This window comes from Dama dama, chromosome 22 (genome assembly GCF_033118175.1).
Source record: "Dama dama isolate Ldn47 chromosome 22, ASM3311817v1, whole genome shotgun sequence".
NCBI lineage: Eukaryota > Metazoa > Chordata > Mammalia > Artiodactyla > Cervidae > Dama > Dama dama.
In genome coordinates this window covers 22,874,639-22,891,307 of record NC_083702.1, presented here as the reverse complement: position 1 = coordinate 22,891,307, position 16,669 = coordinate 22,874,639, and the positions used below count along the sequence as shown (strand labels likewise).

At 44.5% G+C, this 16,669-nt stretch overlaps 1 protein-coding gene across 1 annotated transcript; it reads right to left on the bottom strand.

Annotated features, from left to right (window-relative positions):
- Positions 1 to 562: 562 nt before the first annotated feature.
- CDKN1B (cyclin dependent kinase inhibitor 1B) lies at positions 563 to 5,797 on the bottom strand. The gene is made up of 3 exons (XM_061125042.1): positions 4,774 to 5,797; positions 4,092 to 4,221; positions 563 to 1,916 (listed from the first exon to the last, which is right to left on the bottom strand). Exons 1-2 carry the CDS (start codon positions 5,246 to 5,248, stop codon positions 4,100 to 4,102), a joined length of 597 nt encoding a protein of 198 aa, XP_060981025.1. The 5' UTR covers positions 5,249 to 5,797; the 3' UTR covers positions 563 to 1,916; positions 4,092 to 4,099.
- Positions 5,798 to 16,669: the final 10,872 nt, after the last annotated feature.

Below are 16,669 nucleotides of genomic sequence, written 5' to 3'. Positions count from 1 at the left end.
ACCAGGAAATCTAGAAATTGAGGAATTGGTGTATGATGGCCAGTTAAATTTTAAGGATACCTGTTCTATCTAAATTAGTGTGGAATGCACACCCCTTTCTAAAGGACCTATATATCTGAATATTTTGGAGGAGAGGTGTAGCTTAGAGGGTCTGAACAATTGCTCTAGTTCCTTACAACATTGTGTGTGTGTAAATACAGAATTTAGAGAAGTCACCATGTTAGTTTCATTTTCAATCCTGCAAGTGTGTGATCAGTCTACACTTATATAAGAATTTTTGGTTCTGACACATTCATATTCTAGAAGATATAAATATTACCATCTTATTAATATGAAAATGTGGCTTTCCCACTTTCCACTTCTAAAGTTTTGTCCACCCATACAGAACTAAGTGGAAATGCATTACTACTACATTCGGTCCTACATAAACATCATCTGAGTGGTAGGCCTGAATTATCTAGGTATTTGCCACTTCATATTACATTTGTGGAAATGACTAGAATGCTAAGTCGAATACCTCAAGCTTAGTAAAGTATATTTATATACAGTTCAACTCAACAAATAGCTCTGGAAGTTTTCTTTATTGATTACTTGATGTGTAACAATAATTGGCGTCTTTTTCACACATTACAAAAAATTATACTTGGCTCAGTATGCAACCTTTTAAGCAAAGCCATATTATTTAACAGAAGAACAGAAGAAGGGGAAAAACCTACTCTACTCGATACAGCATTTACAAATGCACAAAACATGCCACTTTGGCTTGTATATTGTCTAGATTAAAAAAAAAAATCTCTTTTTAACATAAATAAGTTAGTATAATTTTCAGTGTCTTTACAGAGTTATGTACACAGGTACACTTCAAATGGTTTTGTTTCATACACATACACAGGCAATGTAAAAATACTGTTTAAAGATGTAGCATCCATTTTGCCTACCCACGGGTACTTTTCTCTATATTCACTTTCCTTTAAAAATACCACTATCCTTTGGACAAATTAAGAAACAGAATGAGAAGCTGTAAATTAAAAATTATTTCATTATTTTTTATGTCAAGTTACTTACAGATCTTTAAAAATATCCAAGGATTTAGAATTATTTTGACTGTGTCTACACACCCTGAAGTGAAAAGAAAATTAAGAAATGTTCTCAAAAATCTGATAAAAATTAAATGGTTAATTCTGAGCATTCAGAACACTCCCCACATACATGCCAGAGTTTTGCTCAGAGGTACCTGGAGTGATTACCAGACTACTGAATACTGGTAAATTCCAACGGTAAGGGAGACTAGTGGGGAGCACTGAGGAGTCTTTTGTTGTTGTTTAAAAAAAAAAAAAAGCCATTTGCTACTACATAACGGAATCATCAGAGCTCCCAAATGAGAAAAAACTTCATGTAAAAATAAATAGCAATTATCTGCAGCCAGTGTTCAAATTTGGATGATTTTTTAAATGAAATATCAGTTTTCATTGAAAGGGACATTACATCTTTAAAGAAAATAATTCAAACCCTTCCCCTAAACTGCTTCTCTTCATGCAAGTCAAATATTTTTGTCCTTGCTCTAAATCGAAGCAAGCTCTTCAACCGCCCCCCCCATGCCAATTCCTCATTCCCCCCCCCCCCCGCCCCTCCCTTCCCCAAAGTTTATGTGCTACATAAAAAGTAAAAACTATATACACAGGTAGTACAATGAAGCAAATAAGGAAAAACCTAATTGCACAATGCTACATCCAATGCTTTTAGAGGCAGATGATTTAAGAGTGCCTAAAACTTTAGTGTTATTAAGTCTGTTGCTGCTCAGTGCTTGTAAAGGTTGTCCATTCTTGGAGTCAGATATGTATTTCAAATTTTTAATTTATATCTTCCTTGCTTCATCAAGCAGTGATGTATCGGAAACAAGGAAACATACTCATATTCTGCAAAAGAAACAAGGAGAAAGAATTAGAAGAAAAAGCACTAGAATAACATTGCCAATATATTACCGGAATTATTTTGTTACTGTTTTAGCTGGGAAATACCTGAGCAATGGGAAAGAACGAACATACTAAAAGCTGCTGACTAGAGTCATCTCCAACCAACATTTATCTCACTGGCATTTCACTCTCCCCTGTGCTATAGGTTTTTGTCTACAACAGTAGTATTCAACAGTGGGTAATTCTGCTGCCTGCCCTTCGCCACCCGCCCCCACCCCACCCCCCCCACCCCCGGGGGGGACATTTGGCAATGTCTGGAGACATTTTGCTTGTCACACTGGGTATGACTGGAGCGGTTACTATTGGCATGTGCTTCAAGAGATCAGGGATGCTGCCAGAACATTCTACAATGCCCGGGACAGCCTCCCTCAACAAAAAATTATTCGGCCCCAAATGTCAGCAGTGCAGAGGTTGAGAAACCCTGGTCTAGAGAATTGGGGTCAAAGATACTGAGAAAGAACAGACATGGGAAAATTCAGAAACCATTAACACTTAAGAGTAGCAGAATTTTCTCAGTTTGAAAAATAACTGGCAATGATACTTATGAAGTATCTCCAAAGAAAATTCTATTCACTTTTTTTTTTCTCAAACTCTTCTAGTCTTACTCATATGTAGAAATAGACACATGAATGCTTATGAATAGGTCCTTACTACGATTTCCTGTATTCTCTGAACTGGCAATATTTACTAACAAGTGCTTCTCGGTTTGCAAGAATGGAGCCAGATCAAAACTCAGCAGGTCTGATTTGCTCATCTGACGACCTATGCCACAAGTCACAAACCAAGAGCCGCAGGTGTTAAGGTTACTTCAGAAATCATTTTCATCCAATTTACCTACTTCATATATATAAGCTGTGATGTAGAGGTTTCATAGCACTGTTTCATATAAGCTCTGAAAAATATCAGGTCTATGTAGCCAAGTCCTATATATGACACTGATTTAAAAACACAAAACTTGAACCTCACCTTTATCCTTTTTAAAATTTTTATAGGTGAGGATTTTAAAAGTTAGTGTAAACATTTCTTGGGATCTCTTTATATGCTAGGCTAGTGAGAGTGTTTGGGCAGAGAAAGAAGGACATAGTTATTGTAAGAAGTTTACAAACTATGAATATGTGTAGTTTGATCCTTAAGAAGACCAATCCATGTAAAGCTGGGGGTTGATTCTTCACATTAGCTTTTCATGTTGAACATATTTTAGTAGATGGCAAAAATCTCCACTTCTAATGTTGGGGGTACACCTACCCCTGCCATCCCTGATAACTACTCTCCATTTCCTCTAAAGCACCCAGCTTCTCCTGTTATAGCATGATTAGCATACACATGCTGACGTGTTCCTGGATTGCTTACTCTGGCAGAGTCACTCTAACTTCTGCTTTGCAACTTCAGTGTTATCAGAAATTCCGCAGGAACCTTAGTATTTTTGAGCCTTCCATTTCAGTTTTATTTTTTTAAACACACAGGTTCCTTCTCCATCCCCCAAACTCATCAGAAGCCAGAGAGAGTGAGAGCGTATGAAAATGATAAAGACAAAACAAAGTCACATATTTCTCTTGTCACATTTCTAACGATTATCTGGATATGAACCACTTTTTCAGTGAGGAAAATTGCCTCACTTTTCCCTCAAAGTTTGAATTAAATCATTTATTTGTCATTTTTGTCCATGGAGAGCTCAAAATCTGTTACTGAGTCAACGTGGTCCTCTGGGAGATGAATTCTCATGAAGTGGGATGGAGGCAGACCCCCACTCCTGGTCAGATGGAAAAAGAACCTATTGTTCTGGACATGTTTTGATGGCACCTTCAGGGAACTGACCTTCCTACTCACAGAGCCTTGGTTACAAGTACTTGCTTGGGACACTTGCTCTGATCAGTTGGTGCTTCAAAGGAAAATAATCTCAGGAGGTGAAAACTGGGAAGAACTACAATACCCCACCCCCCCTACTGATTCCCAGTCTTCCCCATTCCTACTTTTTTGTCCTCCCAAAACATAAAACAAAAGCCCACAAGTTTTCATTGCCAGCCACCACTGAGATCGGGTTATCTTGGGGCTTGAAAGCACATGAGTTCCTGCAACCCGATTGGGGTGTCACTTATCTGCTCCAAGTCCTCAACCCACCGAGTAGTTTACGTCTGACGCCTTCTGAGGCCGGGCTTCTTGGGCGTCTGCTCCACTGAACCGGCGTTGGGGGAACCGTCTGAAACATTTTCTTCTGTTCTGTTGGCTCTTTTGTTTTGAGGAGAGGAATCTAAGGGCAAGAGGGTATTTTAAAAAGAACACACACAAACAATCATTATTAGAAAAAAACAATGGCCGACAGAAGTGAGCCCAAGAGTCAGGGGACAAAAAACCCACCACCTCCACCCACAATCCTGGGTCCGTCATTCCCCGTGGCCTTTAAGGGCACAAAATGAGGTTGTTTTCACATAACAGAAAGTGTATTTTCTACGCTCCAAAGCTCTCTCTCCAAAGCGAAGGAGGAGGCAGTTGATAAACATCCCAACCTTGTCACATACCTACCGCTGTCTATCTGGGAGGAGCCGCGATGTTTTCAGTTAGAGAAATGATCAGATAACACAATCTCAAGCTTCTGACTTAAAAGTCATAAACAGACAAGCACGCAACTAAATAAATAGCATGTACAACATCACAGTAGGAAAGTGCGCTCCCCTCGCCTCCGCCCCAAAAGCAAAGTCAGAACGCGCTGAAAAGAAGGCTGCGGTTAAAGACCCTCAAGCAGGGGAAGGAGCGCGGCAGACAGACAGGGACAGACATTTTACACATCGGAAAGGGTCATTACCGTCAGCGGCAGGTCGCTTCCTTATCCCAGGGCACTGCTCCGCTAACCCGGTCTGGCTGTCCGGGGCATCAGTCTTCTGATCGACCAAATGCGTGTCCTCTGGGTTTGCCTGAGACCCAAGTAAAGGCACCGCCGGGCGGGCCCCGCTGGCATCCTGGCCTTCCTGCGCCGGCACCTTGCAGGCGCCTTTGGGTGGCCGCGGGGGTCTGTAGTAGAACTCGGGCAGGCTGCCCTTTTCCACCTCCTGCCACTCGTACTTGCCCTCCAGGGGCTTGTGATTCTGAAAATCAAAATTCCACTTGCGCTGGCTGGCCTCTTCCATGTCTCTGCAGTGCTTCTCCAAGTCCCGGGTTAACTCTTCGTGATTGACAGGGCCAAAGAGGTTTCTGCAAGCCGAGGGCTTGGGGTACTCCGCCTGTCTGGCGTCCATCCGCTCCAGGCTCGGGCTCCCGTTAGACACTCGCACGTTTGACATCTTCCTCCCGGGGGGTGGGGTGGGGGTGGGGGGTCTCGGCGACTGGGGCTCTCGCGCGCGCGCCCTCTCTCTCGCCAAACAAAACCGAACAAAACAAAACGCCCCGACCCAGCCCGAGCCCCTCTTTATAAGCCTTGCGCCGGCCCCTGGAGCCAAGAGAAACAAACGCGAGCCGAGTCAGCGCCCGAGCTTCTAGGCGCGCGCGGGGCTGGGGGAGGGGGCGAGGGGCAGCCCCCCGGGGCCAGGCAGCCCCGATCCCGGCCGATCAAGCGGGAGGGCGGGGAGCGGAGGGGAGGGGAGCCGAGCGCCGCCGGGACAGGAGGGGGCAGAGCCGCTCCGAGTCCGGGCCGCCGAGAGCCCGCGGGTCCCGCCGCCCGAGCGCCCTCTCCAAACCTTGCGGGCGTCGCGGAGTCGCGGAGCGGCCAGAGAGTGAGCCCAGTGGAAAGCAGGGAGGAAGAAAAAAAAACACCCCCGAAAAGACGAGCCCCCTTTTTGGAGTTGCCCAATATGGCGGTGGAAGGGAGGCTGACGAGGGAGAAGATGATTGACACCGCGAGTCTATTTAAACAGAGGAGGAGATCATTGGTCGCGGCGCCGGGAGCCGCCCCGCCGAGGCTGGCGAACGCGGCCTTAAGGTGGCCCTGCCGCGCCTCCCCGCCTCCCGGGCGCGCCGCCGCGGCCGCCGCCGCTGAGCGCGCGGCCGGGACCCGGGGCTGGTCGCGTGACTGCGGGAGGCGCACGGCTTGCCAGCAGACCTGCTCCGGCTGGCCTCGGAGAAATTACAAATAAGACAAACAAGCTCGCCAAACGGCCGGGGAGGGGCCTGGGCAGCGGCGCCGGCCGGCGGGTGTTCTGATCCCGGGCGCTGCGCGGGCCCGCGCGCCACTGCTCTGAAGTCCCGACCTCCCCGGCTCCTCGCCCTGGAAAGCGGGGGAGAGCTCCAAGGTGCTCGGCCGCCGGTGGTGGTGCCCCTGGCTGGCGATCTTGTTTTCCCCGCACTCGCCGAGCAGGGGATGGGGGACGCAGGGTGGGAGCTCGGCCCCCTAGCTGGGCTTTCCCCCGGGGGTCCCAATCACTCACACGGCGGGGGAGGCGGGGAGCCCCTCGGCCTGGGTGCCTTAAGCTGGGGGTGAGCAGTGGTTAGTTCACCCTTAACCTAGAAGTCTTTGCTATTTCTAGGGGAGGCTAGGAGCTTAGGGGAGAACCCTAGGAGGACGTCTTTCTATAAATTATCCTGGAATAGATGCAGTCTTTATCATGTATTCTGAACCCAAGGTCTCCTTCAATAAAAAATGAGAAAGGATTGCAAGATCAAAAAGTCAACTGGTCTCCCAAGTCCCTAATAAACTTTGTAGCTGTCTCAGACACATTTAGTTTAAAACAAAAAAAAAAAAAAAAAAAAAGCGAGGTTACACCCCTGGCCCAGGTTCTTGCCTCCCAAGTACAGTTCACTGACGCGGGCTGCGTGTGGGAACTCGTCTCCTCTTTGTATTTTTTCAATTCTTTGCCGGGTTGTAGCAGTTTCCTCTACCTGAGTCCAGCCGCCAAACATAACAGCTTCTTCCTTCCTCCACCCTTCTCTCCCACCAGACTCAACTTCTCGGAACCCACCCAGAACACCATTTAGATGCAAGTGAGTGACGCTTTTAAAGGGCGGCGGGTCTTCCAGGAGAGAAAGGAATCGGAAAGTCCGGGTTGCGAAGTGATTTCTAAAGCAACCACAACCGTGTCCTCACGTCTGAGATTGTTCGGTTGGTCAGAAAGTTGGCTCGGATTTTTCCAGGAGATCCTACAGAACGGGCTTTTCGGTCAACCCAGTGTCTCGGCATTTCTCTGCTCCCCTTTGCAACTTGAAATTTACCTAGCAGTGTGCTCCTGAGCAAGGTGATGTAAGTTAAAACAGGATGGACAGGCTGTTATATCTGAAACAAAGGGTCTTTAACTGCCCTCCCTATCCTCCTTTTGTTCTGGATCAAAGTTACACATTTTACTGGAAAGGGATCTCCGGTTCTAACAGTGCCCAGAAGCAATTGTGCACAACAGTTTTCTTAGGCATCTATGCTACAGATGAGTTTGACATTTAACTTGTTTTCTTAACCCACATAGTATTTGCCCACTTTGTGTGCCTGCCTTGCTTCAGACACTCCAGAATGTAGGAGTTAGGAGGAACCTTGGAAACCCTGTGCTTCCACCTTCTCTTTTAACCACTGAGGAAACAGACTCAAGAGAGATTTCTCTGGGTATCACCCAGAGTGATTCTCTTGTCTACAGTCTGCAGGTCCTCATCTCCTATAAATGATTCAAAATGGCTCCTTCTCATGCTCTGGGCTGCTTGCAGCTGTTTCCTTGATGTGGCCTGTGGTCCCTGATATTTGAACACGACTGTCACTGGCCTTTGGTATGACCTTGCACTTAATATGACTAAAATGCAGATTCCAAAAGGGCAGGGTGAGACCCAGAGAGCAGTGAGAGAGGCAGTGCTTTCAAAGGCCGGACTTCCTACCTGATGGAGAGAAAATATTTCACCTGGCATCTAAGTAAAAGGTCTCACCTTCTTTTTTTCTTTATTTTACGTCGAATGCCCCCACTTGGTTTACTGAATTGGAGAAGATGGAGAAGAGGGACAGAAAAGTTAGGGCAGGTCTCAATACCATAATTTATACCCTACTCCTGAAATTATAGATTATTGTTGTTGAAATCTTTACACAGTTGTTGGACTACACCAAAATTCTTATTCTATATGAGCAAAATTCTTTATATGAGCATAAATTCAGATACCACATCTATGTAAATTGAAACATTCTAGAGTATTACACCTTGCCACAAATGTTTGATTTTATTCGTGGAATTAACAGCTTCCAGAGAAGTAAAAAATGGATACTTTCATCCCCTACGCACCCTTAATATTTCTTTAACTAATATGTAGGACCACCATTTTGTCGCTTTGTTAATCTTGAAAACCAAACGAGTCACAGTGACGCCACCTTAAGACGTCTGGCTGCCAGCAGAAAGGCTGTGCTTACTCCGACCTTGCTATGATCTAAAGTGTTTTGTTTACAGTCAAGGCACCGGAGAACTGCGGGGTAAATAGTGAGAGGGCAGGCGTCTGCTGTAGTAGCGACGAAGCGTTAAAAAAATACGACGGAGTCCCCGAGGGAAGAGAACCGGGAGCTGTGAGCGCCATCCTCCTGTTGAAAGTATGCGGCGGCTTTAAAAGACTGAGCCCGGGAGAAGAATTTCCAATAAACAGCCCAAAGGCGGAGCCTGGGGAGAAGACAGAAAAGTTACACTCGCGCTGCTCTGAAAAAGGGGGCTCGGCTGCCCCCAAGACCCAGAATCTCGTCTTGGGTGATGTTTTTGTTGTCAGTTTCACCCTTAGTGGTTTTCTCCTGAGAGCTGAGAAGTGGCTCATAAGCCACCCAAGATTTGTGTGTCCTTTAACAGCTTGGGAGAGAGACGAAGACCACAATTACTTAAAAGAAAACACCTGTGTGGTAGCCGAGTGTCCCGGCGGGGCGGCTGAGCAAGCTCGCCTCCCAGGTGCGGTTCCTCGCAGGGGGAAGTCAAGCAGCCCCCAAAACTTCTGCGAAGGCGCACGCTTTTTGGCCCCATTGCCCCTCCCACCTCGAGCACACGATTTTAATCCTTCCTCGAGGATGTTTACGGTGAGGCGAGGCTCGTTCAATTTCGCTATGCTCCTAAACCGACATATTTTTAGAGTTTGGAAATTTCACAATGTGTTTCTGACGTTTTTTATTCAATTTAATAAATACTTATTGAGCATCTTCTATTAATTTGCTTACTCTTTCTACAAATATTTTTTGAGTGCCTTGATATCTGAGACTCTGGGAATACAGAGGTAAACAAGCAGATTTACACTAGGATGACCGCTTACACTCTAGTAGGGGGAGAGGAGACAGAAAAATACACAATAATACATGAGTGAAATATACATACCGCGGAAGGAAGTGATACATGCTATGGAGAATAACAAGCAGAGGAGGGGGAAAGAGAGTGTTGTGAGGTCCCAGTGTGACTAGTGTGGTCCAAGAAGGCTTCATTGAGAAAGTGCCCTTGGAGAGATGCTCTGAGGACTCCAGAGAGAGCAGCCATGTAGTGTCCCCATAGAGGGAACAGCAGAGGATTTCCCTGGTGGTCCAGTGGTTAAGATTTCTCCTTCCAATGCAAGGGGTGGGGGTTCCATCCGTGGTGGGAGAGCTAAGATCTGATGTGCCTCCTGACCAAAAAACAAAAACAAAAACCAACACTAAAACATAGAAGCAATATTGTAACAAATTCAAAAGACTTTTTTTTTATAGAAAAATTCTTTAATCAAAACAAGTTTACATGTTAACACTTATGGCTTGACTAGAATAAATTTGTCCAAGTTTAAATTGTGTAAAGTCAAAAGACTTTAAAAAAATTTTTTTTTAAATGGAGGATGGAGAGGAACAGCAAACACAAAAGTTCTGAAGTGTGATTTTGTCTTCAAGGAACAAAGAGGAGAGAGGAGGCAGTAACAGCAGCAACATCTGCTCAAATACAGCACGGTAGGCCTATGCAGGGTTTTAATCCATGACTGGCTGACAGGGGAGGCCACTGAAGCAGTAGGAGGTTCTGAACACTGGAATGATGTCCTCTTACCATGGGAAAGGTATTCTCCAAGGTTGTATTCTCAGCAGTGTGGAGAATGAAAGGATGAGGAAGTCACAATCCTTGCCTTTTAGGGAGTATTCATCCTAGAGGGCTTCCCTGGTGGCTCAAACAGTAAAGAATCTGCCTGCAATGCAGGGGACCAGGGTTTGATTTCTGGGTCAGGAAGATCCCTTGGAGAAGGGAATGGCTACCCACTCCAGTATTCTTCCTTGGAGAATCCCCAGGATAGAGAAGCCTGGAGGGCTACAGTCCATGGGGCCGCAAAGAGTCAGACACGACTGAGTGACTAACACTTTCATCTTAGATGAGGAGACCACCCTCTGCACAGAAACTCCATAGATAGAAAGCAAAATATGGAAGAACTCTGTTCAAAGATGGAGTACAAAGGAGAGAGAAAGAGGAAGCTGTAAAGGAGGTGATATGAGTCAGATCTTGAAGAATGAGAAAGTGCCCTTGGAAAGATGCTTTGAGGACTCCAGAGAGAGCATGAAAATTAAAAAGCTGTATTGGCAGGGGTGGTAATTGGGGGTTGGGATCAGACAGTGACAGGCATGGGGGTGACATGCTAGTGGAAAAGTCTGCTTTATTCAGTAAGCAAAGGAGCTTTTGGTGAGGGGAATAACATGATCATTGTTCAAACATGTCTCCTGACCAAGAGCAAGCCTGTACCCTGAGAAACAGAATCTAGGGACAGAGCCAAATGAAAGTTGGGTGGATGGTCCCATAATGGTCTTAATCAAAAGGGAACTGAGTTTTGCACAGAGCACAGATGTGAGGCAAAAGGGTAGAAAGAAGCATAAGCCACAAGACCAGAGAAAGAGGGCTTGGAACAGAGAACAGGAGGCTGTCTGGTGTGAGCTACTGAGTTACAAAGGCATAGCTGCAGATACTTTGTATGCAGTGATCACTGCCTTGACCAGGAGAGGAGGTAACAGTTAAGGGACCCAAGTTGCATAGATTTGGAGTCTAGAAATGGAGACACAGAAGTAGAGAACAAACTAACAAGGTGGTGGGGGGTGGGATGAATTGGGATGTTGGAATTGACCATATATACACTATTGATACCATGTATAAAATAGATAACTAATGAGAACCTACCTATAGCTCAGGGAACCCTACTCAGTGCTCTGTGGTGACCTAAATGGGAAGGAAATCCAAAAAGGAGGGGATATATGTATACGTGTAGCTGATTCAGTTTACTGTACAGTTGAAGACAGCATTGTAAAGCAACTATACACCAATAAAAGTTTTTAAGTTATTTATTTGGCTGTGCAGGGTCTCAGTTGTAACACTAGGGAATCTTTGATCTTTAGTTGCAACCCTCAGGATCTAGTTCTCTGACCAGAGACTGAACCTGGGCCCTCTGCATTGGGAGCATGGAGTCTTAGCCCAAGGACCACCAAGGAAGTACCTCTAATAAAAATTAATTTAAAAAAAATATGGGACTATGCGCTCCCAATGCAGGGGGTCCAGTTTCGATCCCTGGTCAGGGAACTAGATCCCAAATGCCACAACTAACAGTTTGTATACCACAACTGAAAGATCTCTTGTGCCACAACTAATTGATTTGGTGCAGCCAAATCAATACATATTTTTTTTAATGAATTAAAAAAAATTAAAGGACCCCAAGCTGTCTTGGACAGTCAGATGTTTGGGTTCAGAAATGGCATCTGACAGCAGAGTATAGGGTGGTTGTGATGAGCATGGAGGCACTGACATAGGGAGGTGACTTTGAAGGCTGACTGCAGTTGCTCAAGCAAGAGGTGGGTGTGTGCCAAGTCGCTTCAGTCGTGTACGACTTGGTGACCCGATGGGCTGTAGCCCACGAGGCTCCTCTGTCCCTGGGATTCTCCAGGCAAGAATATTGAAGTGGGCGGCCACGCCCTCCTCCAGGGGATCTTCCTAACCCAGGGACTGAACCCACGTCTCTTGCACCTCTGGGTTCTTTACCACTAGCGCCACCTCCGCAGCCCTAAGCAAGAGATACAAGGGCCTTAAGCTGTGGCGCAGAGGAAGGAATGCAAAACAAGGAATGAATGTGGGTTTGCTTAGGTAGTCAGAACAGATAGGAGGGCTGGTGAAAGACGGAGAAATGGGGGATGACTTTACGGGTAATTGAGAGAATGGTGCTATTAAATAAGAGAAGTAGCACACAGGGAGGATGTCGCAGAGACGGCTTGCTGTCCACCAAATGCCATTCTCCTCTTCTTCCTCAGTATCAGAATTGTAACCAGGCATACAGCTGCCCAGCTACATTAAATTTCCCACCCTCCTTTGTAGTTGGATGTGGTCTGATGATAGGTGTTTTCCAGCAGAATGTAGGAAAAAGTGATGTGTGTCTTCCAGCCTAGTGTATAAAACCTATCACATGACCCCTCCCCTTCTGCCCCTCTCTCACCACTCCCATGGACTATATTAAGGTGAATATTAAGGTGAATATTACTGCAACCTTGGAAGACTCACGTTAAAGATGATAGCGTCACCATCAATGACTTGACCCAGGGGGAGAAAATGAATTTCTACTTTGTCAAACTCTGTTAGTTTGGGTCGATTTGTTATAACATTTTATAGTCAATCTTAACTCATACCGGAGGGCAGAAAGAGAAGGGGGGTGACAGAGGATAATGGTTGGATAGCATCACTGACTCAATGGACATGAGTTTGCGCAAACTCCAAAAGACAGTGAAGGACAGGGAAACCTGGTATGCTGCAGTCCATGGGTCGCAAAGAGTCGGGCATGACTTAGCGATTGAACAACAACTAATACAAATGGGAAAGTCTGAGAGATAAAGAATATCGAAGATTGAGAATTTGATTTGTTACTGTCAGTATATATATTGAAATGAACTATATCCTTGAGGGAAAAAAAATAAGAGGTTATGTTCCTTAAGAGGGTAACAACGGGACATCCCTGGTGGTCCAGTGGTTAAGAATCTGCCTGCCAATGCAGGGGACATGGGTTCAATCCCTGGTCCAGGAAGATCCCACAGGCCTCGGAGCAACTAAGACCATGTGCCACAACTACTGATCCTATGTGCTGCAACTACTGAAGCCCGCACACCTAGAGCCCACACTCTGCAACTACAGAGTGTTCCCCATTCGCCACAACTAGAGAAAACCATCATGCAGCCATGGGGTTTCAACTCAACCAAATAAGAATAGTTAATTTTTAAAAACAGGCATGATAATCCCCACCCCACACAAAAATGGGTAACAGAGATAATACTGGAGACATGAATCTGACATGTAATGTAAAGATATGGTGTGGTTGGCAGGACTCTCTGAGACCTGTCTGTATTTACAAATATGCCGAAAGTAATCACATGACCAGGTCTCATCCGGCGTAAAGTTTTCCAAAGTAAGGGAAAGCATATGCGGAATGTTCTCCATATTTTTCATCACAGTTGAGCTGTGCAACACTCTTTTCTTCACTGCCCCATGCAACCTTCTCAGAGAGTTTGCTCCCTTAGCCTTTTCTGCTAAGGGATTATATGATATTGCTCCCATTTGCTTCCTGAAGATGACCAGAGAGGGGAGAGTCGGTAGCTATATGATTTGAACTTGGCTGACCAAATCCTCTCTCCTGGGAACTTCAAAACCAGGTCTCAAAAACTTCAGTTAGTAAACTATAAGTTAGAGATGCATACGGTAATACAGATTTGGAATTGAAAGAACAGTTTTAAGAAAGCTATCTTTGGCCCATATGTGATGGAGATGGAGATAAAGATTGCCTGTAGTGTCAGAAGAAAGAGACATTCAAAGAGAGTTGGAGAAGAGAGACCATAGGTTTTCACATTTATTTATTTATTTGGCTGTCCTGGGTCTTCATTGCGGCATGAGGGATCTTTAGTTGTGGCATGTGGGATCTAGCTCCTTGACCAAGGGTTGAACCCCGGGGCCCCTTGCATTAGCAGTGCAGAGTCTTAGCCACTGGATCACCAGAGAAGTCCTGAGACCCCAGGTTTTAGACAGACAAATAACACTCAGCACCCTAAACTCCCCAGTTTCTGGATCCTGCAACTCGGGAGGTCCAACTACCCGGATTTCAGTTCCGTGGGACAGCTTGTGTTTGTAAAACAATTCCACTTTGCTCCAAGCTAGCTTGTTACTGGTTTCTCTTAGTAGAACCCAAGACATCCCTGATTAATACTTTACATATTTGAAAGCAGCTTTTTTGATTTCATCACATTTGACCCTCATAAGACCACCATGGCAAGACAAATGTCATTATCCTCTCTTGCAGATGAGGCCCCAAGATTAAGAAGACCGTCCCAAAGCCACAAAAAGGTGCAGGCAAGGCGCTAGGACCAGTGTGCCTGCCCTCCGGAAGCTGAGTCCAGAGTCCACTGTGATGACCCTTGTAGATGATGCAATGACTTAGTGAGTTTGTAAATTTTATCACTGAAGTTTCATTGGCTTAGTTTACCTACTATTCATCAATAGAAGGTTCTGGAGAAAAGGAGAGTCGAATTTCTGAAAAGAAAAATAGCATCTTTGAAAGAAACTGGACTCAAAAAAGGTTTAAAACTGAGCTTAGGTCAGACTTTAGAGAAAAAAAATTCATGAGGCATTTTTAATTAGAGAAAAAAATTTTCATTTTTAAGTAAAATGTAGTAAGAAAATGCAGTATTGCTGGTTTCATAAGAAGGGGAAATAGCAGACTCTGGTTTCATGACCTTAATTTCCATGATTGAAACATAAATGGCCAACTTCTGTGAGTAGAATATGGAATTTGGAACAAAAAACATATTCACCACCAACTCACCATTTTCAACTACATTCATTGAGAAGATATGAAGGAGAAAACCTCCCTCAATGACCATCTCAGTCTTCAGTTTACACAAACTTACAGTTTAAAAAATACTGGAAAGTGCTCATTTTCTGTTCCTGACCACTCTCTGAATAACTGTTCACATGAATATTTGTTCATTCCTTCATTCATTAAATTTTTAATGAGCTCTTACCAGATGCCAGACCCTCTGGGGACATAGCAGAAAACAAAGACAGCCAAAGTCCTGCTTAATGGAATGGAGTTAATACTCAAGTGTGGAAGGCAGACAATACACAAATAAGTAAGCACAGGGTGTCATGCCATTAAAGGTGCTCAACTAGTGTCATTGAGGGTGCAGAGAGTAATGAAGACAGGTGCTATAATAGGAAGGACTCTTTGATTAAATGATATTTGAACAGAGACCTCAATGAATTGAGGGCATGGACTACATAATTTTCTGTGTTCCAGGCAGAGGAAACAGCAAATCCTAGAGCCCCAAGGAATGTGCCTGGGATGCTAAAGAACAATAAAGGGACTTGCGAGTTAGAGTATGTAGGGGCTGGGAGGTAGGAGATGAGATCAGAAAGAAACTAGAGGCCTGGATCATGTATACTTTATAAGATATGGTAAAGACTTTCAATATTATTTCAATTGAGGTAAGCCATCTTTGAGCGGGGAGTTTTGATTTGACTTTGGCTAAGTTTGATCATTTTGCTGTGTGGGAAGTTCTTCAAAGAAGCCCGAGAGAAGTAGGAAGACCATTGCAGTAATCCAAAAAGAGGTCATGCTGATTCAGACCAGGGTGGTAGCAATGTATGTGGAAGAAAGGGTAGAGTTATGATATATGGCTTTTTAAATTTTTATCTTATTTTTAGTTGGAGGATAATTATTTTACAATACTGTAAAATATTGTTTCTGCCATATACCAACGTGAATCTGCCATAGGTATACATATATCCCCACCCCACCCCCGGCCTTGAGCCACCTACCCTCCTCCCTTCCCATCTCACCCCTCTAGTTTGTGACAGAGCACTGGCTTTGGGTTTCCTTTGTCATACAGCAAATTCCTACTGGCTATCTATTTAACATATGGTGATGCGTATGTTTCCATGCTACTCTCTCAAATCACCGCCCGCCCTTCCACCATTGTGTCCAAAAGTCTGTCTCCTTTGCTGCCCTGCAAATAGGATGGTCAGTACTCTCTTTCTAGATTATATATATATGCGTTAATATAGGATATTTGTGTTTCTCTTTCTGACTTACTTCACTCTGTATAATAGGTTCTAGGTTCATCTGCCTCTTTGGAACTGATTCAAATGTGTTCCTTTTTATAGCTGAGTAATATTCCATTGTGTGTATGTATCACAACTTCTTTATCCATTCATCTGTCAGTGGACAGATATGTTTTTAAAGATCTAGCCAGCAAACTTTGCCAAATGATTGAAAATGGAGAGTGTATGGGAAAGAAGAGTCCATAATGACCCCAAGGCTTTTTGGCCTAAGCAACTGAAGAGGGTTTGGCCATATACTGAAATGGGGTTTACTGAGGGAGGAACAAATTTTGCTTTGAGTGTGCTAAGTGTGACATAGACATGGACATCCAAGTGGAGACATTGAGTAAGCAGTTGTATATATGAGTCTGGAAGTCAGGCGAGAGAGGTTTGTGTTGGAGACACAAATTTGTAAATTTTCAGCATTTAGATGATATTAAAGCCTTGGGACTAGATAAGATCATGAAGGGAGCGAGTTTAGATAGAGAAGAAGCCTGAGCATTACAACTTTTAGAAATCAAAACTATGGAAGTCTCTTAACAGAGGAGAATATAAAGGAGCCACTGATGGAGTGGAGGAGAGCCAAGAGAGAGGTGACTCAGAAGCCAAGTAAAACAGTGTTTCAAGGACGAGAGAGATCAAATGGCTCAAATGTTGCTGGAAAGTCAAGTAAGATGAGGACTGAAAACTGACCATTGGATTTGGTCATGAAGGTCATTGGTG

Coding starts and splice junctions, on each gene's coding strand:
- CDKN1B (XM_061125042.1), bottom strand. CDS start 5,248: ATGTCAAACGTGCGAGTGTCTAACGGGAGCCCGAGCCTGGAGCGGATG. Junction 4,222..4,773: donor GAAGCGACCTGCCGCTGACG/GTAATGACCCTT, acceptor TCTTGCCCTTAG/ATTCCTCTCCTCAAAACAAA.